This window comes from Dipodomys spectabilis, unplaced genomic scaffold (assembly GCF_019054845.1).
Source record: "Dipodomys spectabilis isolate Male_0828 unplaced genomic scaffold, ASM1905484v1 ptg000375l, whole genome shotgun sequence".
NCBI lineage: Eukaryota > Metazoa > Chordata > Mammalia > Rodentia > Heteromyidae > Dipodomys > Dipodomys spectabilis.
In genome coordinates this window covers 49,850-59,586 of record NW_024871052.1, presented here as the reverse complement: position 1 = coordinate 59,586, position 9,737 = coordinate 49,850, and the positions used below count along the sequence as shown (strand labels likewise).

Below are 9,737 nucleotides of genomic sequence, written 5' to 3'. Positions count from 1 at the left end.
CACACACACACACACACACAGGCCCCAGACATCCACTTGAAGCAGGTCAGAAGCACATGCTTTACTATTTGAATGGGCCTAGGCGCGCGCGCTGCATGCTGGGATTTGTAGTCCCTCCCGGGCCGGGCCCCAAGCGCGCGTGCGTCCGCGGAGGGCGCGGCGGGGGTCGCGCATGCGCAGCGGCGGCGGCGGCGGCCGTGCAGGCGGAGGCGGAGGCGGAGGCAACGGCGGCGGCTCCCAGCGCGGCGCCGGGACGGACTGACCCTGGCGGGCGGCCGCGCAGTCCACCGGGAGGTCGGCATGGCGGCGCCGGCGGCGGCCGCGGGGCCCTCGGCGCTGGGCCCGAGCGGCCCCGGCTCGCTGGCCGCCTGGAGCGCGGTGAGCGGCGGCCCGTCGCGCTACGTGCTGGGCATGCAGGAGCTGTTCCGCGGCCACAGCAAGACGCGCGAGTTCCCCGCGCACAGCGCCAAGGTGCACTCGGTGGCCTGGAGCTGCGACGGCCGCCGCCTGGCCTCGGGCTCCTTCGACAAGACGGCCAGCGTCTTCCTGCTGGAGAAGGACCGGCTGGTGAGCGGGAACCGGCCGGGGGCGGGGCCAGAGGGGCGGGGCCAGAGGGGACGGGGCCAGGGAGGGGCGGGGCCGGGGAGGGGCGGGGCCAGAGGGGACGGGGCCAGGGAGGGGCGGTGTGGGGAAGGGGCGGGGCCAGAGGAGCGGGCGGGGCCAGAGGGGAGGGGCGGGACCAGGGAGGGGAGGGGCCAGAGGGGGCGGGGCGGGGCCAGGGAGGGGCGGTGTGAGGAGAAGGGGCGGGGCCAGAGGGGCGGGCGGGGCCAGAGGGGAGGGGAGGGACCAGGGAGGGGCGGGGCCAGAGGGGAGGGGAGGGGCCAGAGGGGCGGTGTGAGGAGAAGGGGCGGGACCAGGGAGGGGCGGGGCCAGAGGGGAGGGGAGGGGCCAGGCAGGGGCGGGGCCAGAGGGGAGGGGCGGGGCCAGGGAGGGGAAGGGCCAGAGGGGGAGGGGAGGGGCCAGGGAGGGGCGGGGCCAGGGAAGGGTGGTGTGAGGAGAAGGGGTGGGGCCAGAGGGGAGGGGCGGGGCCAGAGGGGAGGGGCGGGGCCAGAGGGGGCGGTGTGGGAAAGGGATGGGGCCAGGGGAGGGGCGGGGCCAGGGGAGAGGTGGGGCCAGGGAGGGGCGGGGCCAGAGGGGGAGGGGCGGGGCCAGAGGGGAGGGGAGGGACCAGGGATGGGAGGGGCCAGAGGAGGCAGTGTGAGGGGAAGGGGCGGGGCCAGAGGGAGGTGTGAGAGGAAGGGGCGGGGGCCGGATGGGGGAGAAGGGAAGGGAGGGGTAGAGGGGGAGGGGGGTGAGGGAAGACTTAAGAATAGAGGAAGGGGAGGAGCATGAGGAGGAGGGGAGGTGTGAGGGAGGATGGAGGGAGGGGAGGGGTAGAGGGGCAAGGGGTGTGTGGGGAGGTGCAAAAACAGAGGAAGGGGCGGGGCATGAGGGGGAGGTGTGGCAGGGAGGTGGGAGGAGGGGCGGGGCCAGAGGGGCAAGGGGTGTGTGGGGAGGTGCAAGAACAGAGGAAGGGGAGGGCAGGAGGAGAGGAGGGGCGGGAGGAGGGGGCATGTGGGAGAGGAATAAGAGTAGGGGAAGGGGAGGGCATGTGGGGGAGGGAAGTTGTAAGAGGCAGGGGTAAGGGGAGGGACAGGAGGAGGGAAGGGGGTTGGAGTGGTGAGGGTGGGTTAAGGGGGAGGTGTGGTGGGGGAAGGGGTGGGTGGGGAGGAGGGAGGTGTGGTGGGGGGAAGGGGTGGGTGGGGAGGAGGGAGGTGTGGGGGGGAAGGGGTGGGGGGGAGGAGGGAGGTGTGGGGGGGAAGGGGTGGGTGGGAAGGAGGGAGGTGTGGTGGAGGGGAAGGGGTGGGTGGGGGAGGAAGGAGGTGTGGTGGAGGGGAAGGGGTGGGTGGGGAGGAGGGAGGTGTGGTGGGGGGAAGGGGTGGGTGGGGGAGGAGGGAGGTGTGGTGGGGGGAAGGGGTGGGTGGGGAGGAGGGAGGTGTGGGGGGGAAGGGGTGGGGGGGAGGAGGGAGGTGTAGGGGGGAAGGGGTGGGTGGGGAGGAGGGAGGTGTGGTGGAGGGGAAGGGGTGGGTGGGGGAGGAAGGAGGTGTGGTGGAGGGGAAGGGGTGGGTGGGGAGGAGGGAGGTGTGGTGGAGGGGAAGGGGTGGGTGGGGAGGAAGGAGGTGTGGTGGAGGGGAAGGGGTGGGTGGGGAGGAGGGAGGTGTGGTGGGGGGAAGGGGTGGGTGGGGGAGGAGGGAGGTGTGGGGGAAGGGGTGGGTGGGGAGGAGGGAGGTGTGGTGGGGGAAGGGGTGGGTGGGGAGGAGGGAGGTGTGGTGGGGGGAAGGGGTGGGTAGGGAGGAGGGAGGTGTGGGGGAAGGGGTGGGTGGGGAGGAGGGAGGTGTGGGGGAAGGGGTGGGTGGGGAGGAGGGAGGTGTGGTGGGGGGAAGGGGTGGGTGGGGAGGAGGGAGGTGTGGGGGGGAAGGGGTGGGGGGGAGGAGGGAGGTGTGGTGGGGAAGGGGTGGGTGGGGAGGAGGGAGGTGTGGTGGGGGGAAGGGGTGGGTGGGGAGGAGGGAGGTGTGGGGGAAGGGGTGGGTGGGGAGGAGGGAGGTGTGGTGGGGGAAGGGGTGGGTGGGGGAGGAGGGAGGTGTGGGGGAAGGGGTGGGTGGGGAGGAGGGAGGTGTGGGGGGAAGGGGTGGGTGGGGAGGAGGGAGGTGTGGTGGGGGGAAGGGGTGGGTGGGGAGGAGGGAGGTGTGGTGGGGGGAAGGGGTGGGTGGGGAGGAGGGAGGTGTGGTGGAGGGGAAGGGGTGGGTGGGGGAGGAGGGAGGTGTGGGGGAAGGGGTGGGTGGGGAGGAGGGAGGTGTGGTGGGGGGAAGGGGTGGGTGGGGGAGGAGGGAGGTGTGGTGGGGGAAGGGGTGGGTGGGGGAGGAGGGAGGTGTGGTGGGGGAAGGGGTGGGTGGGGGAGGAGGGAGGTGTGGTGGGGAAGGGGTGGGTGGGGAGGAGGGAGGTGTGGTGGGGGGAAGGGGTGGGTGGGGGAGGAAGGAGGTGTGGTGGGGGGAAGGGGTGGGTAGGGAGGAGGGAGGTGTGGTGGGGGGAAGGGGTGGGTGGGGAGGAGGGAGGTGTGGTGGACTGGCGTGAGCATGCTGAGAAGCGGGTTGAGCCAGATGGTAAGGGAGCATGGGTAGGGGAGGTGTGTGAGGTCCAGGGGAGCCAGTAGTGCTCAGAACCGTGCGTGACAGGGTGACATCATGAAGATGCTTTGTACTCACAAACTGCCTTGTTGGGTTGAAACCCCTTTGTACAACGACTTAAAGACTGGAATGATGATAATCATAAAGTCTCTGGGCTCATGGAGTCCCTGTGCCTTCTCTGAACAGGACCGGGCGCTCTTTGGGAACTGGGAGGCTGGTTGGGATGTTGGTGGGAGAGTAATGGGGGAAAGTCAGGAAAGAGGGAGCGCAGGAGGGTAAGAAGCTGGGGTTCAGGGGGGAGGCCTTGGAGGCGTCTGGCAGGGAGTTTGGGAGAAGGGACCTGGGAGGGCTGTGTGTTGTTGGGAATTAGCCAGGTGTTCGATGCTGGGATTGCAGTGGAGCAGGGACCTCCGCCGTGTGGATTGATGCCTGCGTTGTGTTCTTTAAGGTCAAAGAGAACAACTACCGGGGCCATGGCGACAGTGTGGACCAGCTCTGCTGGCATCCCAGTAATCCCGACCTGTTCGTCACTGCCTCTGGCGATAAAACCATTCGCATCTGGGATGTGAGGACCACAAAATGCATTGCCACCGTGAACACAAAAGGTGACGGTTCAAACAGGGCCTGAGGTGAACAGCCCCTCACCGGATGTGAGGTCCAGAGACCCTGATTTAATGTGAGGAGAAATGGGGATGGGTATTAGCATAAGTGAAGATGAGAGTCAGGTTCATACCTATAATTCCAGCTACTCAGGAGGCTGAGATCTGAGGGTTGCAGTGTAAAGCCAGACCCGGCAGGAAACTTCAGGAGACTCATATCTGCAATTAACTACCAAAAAGCTGGAAATGGAGCTGTGGTTCAAGCAGTAGAGCGCCAGCCTTGAGCTTTGAAAAAGCTCAGGGACAGCGCCCAGGGCCTGAACGCAAGCCCCAGTACTGGCACTGGAAAAGAAAAAGGGGGGGGTGCTTCCACAAAGGCATGGAGAAGTTTTGATAGGCTAGAATGGGGGCAGCTTGGAGGGTTTGGTGATCTGGAAGGAAACAATGAGAAAGGCTTTTTCTTTTTGGTCAGTGGTGGGGCTTGAACTCAGCCTAGGCACTGCCCCTCAGCTCTTCAGCTCAAAGTGAGCGCTCTACCCCTTGAGCCACAGCGCCACTTCTGGTTTTCTGGTGGTTCATTGGAGATCAGAGTCTCATGGACTTTCCTGCCCTGGGCTGGCTTTGAACTGCGATCCTCAGATCTCAGCCTCCTGAGTAGGATGACAGGCATGAGCCACCGGTGCCTGCCATGATGAGAAAGCTTTGTATCGCATTTATTGGCTGTTCTTGCTGGATATTATCCCTCTCCCGCCAGTCATGAGATCATTGATAGTCATTGATTCGAAGATGTCTTTGATTGGAAGACGTGCCAATATTTTATGTGTCTTAGGGAAAGAAAAGTGCCAGATAACCATGCTTCACTAAAAACTTGGGAGATCTCTCCAGGTATTTACTTGTTTACTCTTGCTGTTGGTGCTGGGGCTTGATTTTTTTTTTTTTGGGTCCAGTCATGGGGCCTGAACTCTAGGCCTGGGTGCTGTCCCTCAGCTCTTCAGCTTAAGGCTAGCGCTCTACCACTTGAGCCAGAGCGCCACTTCTGGCTTTTTGATTTTCTTTTTCCTTGAACTCAGCTTTTGCTATCTTAACTTTTGTTTTTTTTTGCTCCAGGGTGGTGCTCTTACCACTTGAGCCACAGCACCACTCCTGGCTTTTTCTGTCGATGTGGTACTGAGGAATCGAACCCAGGGCTTCGTGCATGCTAGGCGAGCACTCTACCACTAAACCCCCCCGTGTCTGGCTCCCCAGGGGAAAACATTAACATCTGTTGGAGTCCCGACGGGCAGACCATCGCCGTGGGTAACAAGGACGACGTGGTCACTTTCATCGACGCCAAGACGCACCGCTCCAAAGCAGAGGAGCAGTTCAAGTTCGAGGTGAACGAGATCTCTTGGAATAATGACAACAACATGTTCTTCCTGACCAACGGCAACGGCTGTATCAACATCCTCAGGTGAGGGGGGGGGGCTCCCGCACCAGCCCGGGGTCTGTGGGAGCTAGCCAGGAGCCCTCCCTGAAAGGACTTCACAGATACATGGTCATCAAAAAGTCCTCCCTAGCTGGGCACTGGTGGTTCACACCTGTCATCCTACCTTCTCAGGAAGCTGAGATCTGAGGATCGTGGTTCAAAATCAGCCCAGGCAGGAACGTCCATGACACTTATCTCCCATGAACCACCAGAAAACAGGAAGTGGGGCTGTGGCTCAAGTGGCAGAGCGCTCGCTTTGAGCTGAAGAGCTGAGGGACAGCGCCCAGGCCCACCACCAAAGGAAAAAAAAAGTCCTCTCTTTCATCGGGCGCCTTTGAGCTCGATATGCACCGGGTCCTCTGTGTCTTTGACTTCAGTTCTCATGGAAATTCCAAGGAGTCATTGCATCTTGCTTTCTGAACTCAGGGCCTCAGCACGCTTGCTTATTAGCCTTTTTCTGCTGAAAGTTGGTGCTCCGCCACTTGAGCCACTTCTGGCCTTTTGCTGGTTGATTAAAGATTAAAAAAAAAAAAAAAGTTTCACAAGCTCACCTACCCAGGCTGGCTTCAAAGCATGATCCTCAGCTCTCAGCCTCCTGAGTAGCTGGGATGGCAGGCGTGAGCATCTGGCTCTCAGATGAAGATCTGAGCTTCAGGGAGCTTAAGCCACTGGAGCTGTACACACCTCGAGGTCTGGCAGATTGGACACCCCCTAAAGCCCCAGCTTCATCTCAACAAATAAGCTTGAGTACAGTGGTGGCATGCCTGTAGTCCCAGCTGCGTGAAAAGGGCAGGTAAGAAGATGTTGGTTTGAGGCCAGGTCCAGGCTCAAAGTTTGAGACCATTATCTAAAAATTTACTAAAGCGAAAAGAGTCTGGGGGCGTGAATCAAGTGATAGAGCACCCACCCAGCAACAGTAAGGCTCTGAGGTCCAACTCAAGTATATGGTACCTGTATATTGTTAGAATATGCAGCAGTTACATCTTATATGCCTTTGGCCCTCTGTGGCTTGTAAAAAACCTGTACTTTTGGGGATGATGTAATTTTCTTGCGCCCAGTAGTTTTCTAGCTTGCATCTTGTGTTGTCAGTTTGCAGTTCAGACTCTCTGTTCATCCCAGAAAACAAAAAGAGTTATGGTTGTGGTGTCACCATCTTTCTTTTAAATTGTTAATATAAATGTGATGTGCAAAGGGGTTACAGCTACATAAGTTAGTAAAGAATACATTTCATTTCTTTTTCTTTTTGTGTGTGCTAGTGTGGGGCTTGAACTCAGGGCCTGCGCTCTGTCCTTGAATTTCTTCTGCTCAAGGTTAGCTCTCTACCACCTGAGCCATAGCACCACTTCTGGCTTTTGCTGTGTAGGTGGTACTGAGGAATCGAACCCAGGGCCTCATGCATGCTAGGCAAGCACTCTACCACTGAGCCACTTTCCCAGTAAGAGTACATTTCGTTTTGAACAGCGTCACCCCTTCCCTTGCTCCCAGTTTTTCCCCCTCTCATCTCCACACACAAGTTGTGTAGTTCATTTTCTCCATAAGGAGACCCACGGCTGAGTGTCTGTCTTCACGCGATGCTTCCTGCCTTGTCCATCTGCACCGTCTTCACGCGATGCTTCCTGCCTTGTCTCGTCTCCCATTAAGTCATCGGTGTTATTTCTCAGCTACCCGGAGCTGAAGCCGGTGCAGTCCATCAACGCCCACCCTTCCAACTGCATCTGCATCAAGTTCGACCCCACGGGGCGGTACTTCGCCACAGGCAGCGCGGACGCCCTGGTGAGCCTCTGGGACGTGGACGAGCTGGTGTGCGTGCGCTGCTTCTCCAGGTGAGGGCCGGTGTGGGCCTTTCCCTCTCCTCCCGCCGCCCACGGGGTCCTGACGCCCCTCCCTCGGGTTTCAGGCTGGACTGGCCCGTGAGGACCCTGAGTTTCAGCCACGATGGGAAGATGCTGGCATCGGCGTCCGAGGACCATTTCATCGACATAGCCGAGGTCGAGACGGGTATGTGGGTGACCTCCCTCCCTTCATCCTGGCGCTGGGCCTCCGGGCTCTGAGTCTCACTGCCTCACCCAGGGGCTGACCCAGGGCTGGGTAAGGTGAGAGCGGGGGTCAGGAAAGAGTCACTAAAATTTGCATCATTCTTCCGCTACCAAGAGATGTTTAAATGGAGACAAGGGAAAGGAAAGCATTGGCTACTTTCAGCCATTTAAACGTTTTGTTTTGTTTTGTTTTTTTTTGTTGGTCATGGGGCTTGAACTCAGGGCCTGGGCGCTGTCCCTCAGCTCTTCAGCTCAAGGCTAGCGCTCTACCACTTGAGCCACAGCGCCACTTCTGGTTTTCTGGTGGTTCATTGGAGATAGGAGTCTCATGGACTTTCCTGCCCAGGCTGGCTTTGAACTGCGATCCTCAAATCGCAGCCTCCTGAGTAGCTAGGATTATAGGTGAGAGCGGCTAGCGCCCGGCTCATCTAAACATTTCAAGTCCTTTACTGGGCATGGCGGCTCATCTGTAATCCTAGTTACTCAGGAAGTGGACATTGGGAAGACTGAAGTTCAAAGCCAGTCTGGACAAAAGTTCTAGAGACCCCATATCAACCCTTAAGCTGGGCATGCTCCCGTGTGCCTGTCATCCCAGCTATGGAGAAAGTGTAAATAGGATTGCAGTCAAGGCTGGCTCAGGCAAAAAAAAAAAAAAAAAAAAGCAAAGCAGGCTGGGAGCGTGCTCATGTGGAAGAATGCTTTTCAGCAAGCTCAAGGTTCCTGAGTGTAATCTCCAGAACCACCCAAAGCCAAAATCAAATCTTTCTGTCCAAAAAGCATGTTACCAAGATTTTTGCTTTTAAGTTGGGCACTGGTGGCTCAAGTCTCTAATCCCAGCTACTCAGCTTTTGTTCAAAAACAAGAAAAGTTGAAAAACCAGGTGCCCGTGGCTCCCGCCTGGCATCCTAGCTCCTCAGGAGGCTGAGATCTGAGGATCACGGTTTGAAGCCAGCCAGGGCTGAAAAGTCTGCAAGACTCTTATCTCTAATTAGCAAAAAAGCCAGAAGTAGAGGTGTGGCTCAAGTGGTCAAGGGCCAGCCTGGAGGAAGAAAAACAGCAAGAAAAAAAGCCTCAGGGTGAGCATTCAGGCCTGGCACCCAAACCAACAAAGCAAGGGAGGTTGAACATGAAGGAGAGAGGGGAAGCGAGGTTTCTGGGCTGGGCCGGTGATGGACGGTGGCCGCCGAGCCGTGGTGCTTGCTCTTAACAGGGACTTGTTTCCTCCTCTGCCGTTGCTTTCTCTAGGGGACAAGCTCTGGGAGGTGCAGTGTGAGTCCCCAACCTTCACCGTGGCCTGGCACCCCAAAAGGCCCCTGCTGGCGTTTGCCTGCGACGACAAAGATGGCAAGTACGACAGCAGCCGGGAGGCCGGGACGGTGAAGCTGTTCGGGCTCCCTAATGACTCCTGAGGCCGCCTGGCGGAGAGAGGCCGGGGGAGAGAGGCCTGGGGAGCGAGGCCCGGGGGGGAGAGGCCCCGGGAGAGAGGCCCCGGCCCTGGCTCCATAGTTGATCTGTTCTCTGGGACTTGCTGGGCCCCCCAGTACCTGTAACTTGGTACAGATCACACGTGTCTGTGTCAGGCTCTCGGGAAGCCTGGGCAGTTCCCTCTCTGCCCCTCCTGTGCTGGAACCCAGGACCCAGGGCAGGCCCTGTTACCACTGAGCTGCATCCCCGCCCCTTCCTGTGTGCTTCTGGGGGCCCTTTCTGTCTTCATTCCCACACCAGGGGGCTCTGTACTGTGCTCAGTGGCTGGGGCAGTGTGGTCCCTCCCCCTCCCCTCTTCCCACCTCCTCCTCCCTCCTTGTCTCTCCTCCTTCCTCCTCCTCCGCCCTCCTCCTCCCTCTGCTTTTTACATGTGGTAGACTTTATTGGGCTTGAGACTTGTGCAGCGCCAGCTTGTGGGCGGTCGGGATGGAGGTTTATTACTATTTTTCTATTTCAAATAATTTTAAAAGATTTGTAATTTTGAGACGAGTGTTTAATAAAACTAGTTTGTTTTTTTTAACTCTTGAGACTTTTAAATGATGGTGTTCCTTTTCCTATTTTGCTCTCACTCTAAGGAGGTATTGCAGCTTAAATTGTTTTCTTTTTTTAAGTCCGAGTATGTGTGTCTGTATTTATTTATTTTGGGCCAGTACTAGAGGTTGAAGTCAGGGCCTGGGCGCTGTCCCTGAGGTTTTTGTTTTTGTTTTCTCAAGGCTAGCACTCTATCACTTGAGCCACAGCTCTGTTTCTGGATTTTTGGTGGAAATAAGAATCTTAACAGACTCTCCTGCCAGGCTGGCTTCAAAGCAGGATCTTTAGATCTCAGCCCCCTGATTAGCTGGGATGACAGGCTTGAGCCACCCAGCTCCTGGCTTCTGTTTAATGTTCTAGCCAAACAACTCTAAAATATAGGGACTAAACATGGGCT

General features: G+C 58.7%; 1 protein-coding gene across 1 annotated transcript; it reads left to right on the top strand.

Moving 5' to 3' along the window:
- Nucleotides 1-275: 275 nt before the first annotated feature.
- Nucleotides 276-9,329, top strand: Thoc3 (THO complex 3). The gene is made up of 6 exons (XM_042667083.1): nucleotides 276-567; nucleotides 3,673-3,829; nucleotides 5,069-5,273; nucleotides 6,950-7,111; nucleotides 7,186-7,286; nucleotides 8,570-9,329. The coding sequence occupies exons 1-6, from the start codon at nucleotides 301-303 to the stop codon at nucleotides 8,731-8,733; spliced, it is 1,056 nt and encodes a 351-aa protein (XP_042523017.1). The 5' UTR covers nucleotides 276-300; the 3' UTR covers nucleotides 8,734-9,329.
- Nucleotides 9,330-9,737: the final 408 nt, after the last annotated feature.

Bases quoted from the DNA above. Each gene is read 5' to 3' on its own strand.
- Thoc3 (XM_042667083.1), top strand. From the start codon at position 301: ATGGCGGCGCCGGCGGCGGCCGCGGGGCCCTCGGCGCTGGGCCCGAGC. The intron at 3,830-5,068 runs GTGACGGTTCAA...CTGGCTCCCCAG, and splicing joins TGCCACCGTGAACACAAAAG to GGGAAAACATTAACATCTGT. The intron at 5,274-6,949 runs GTGAGGGGGGGG...GTTATTTCTCAG, and splicing joins GGCTGTATCAACATCCTCAG to CTACCCGGAGCTGAAGCCGG.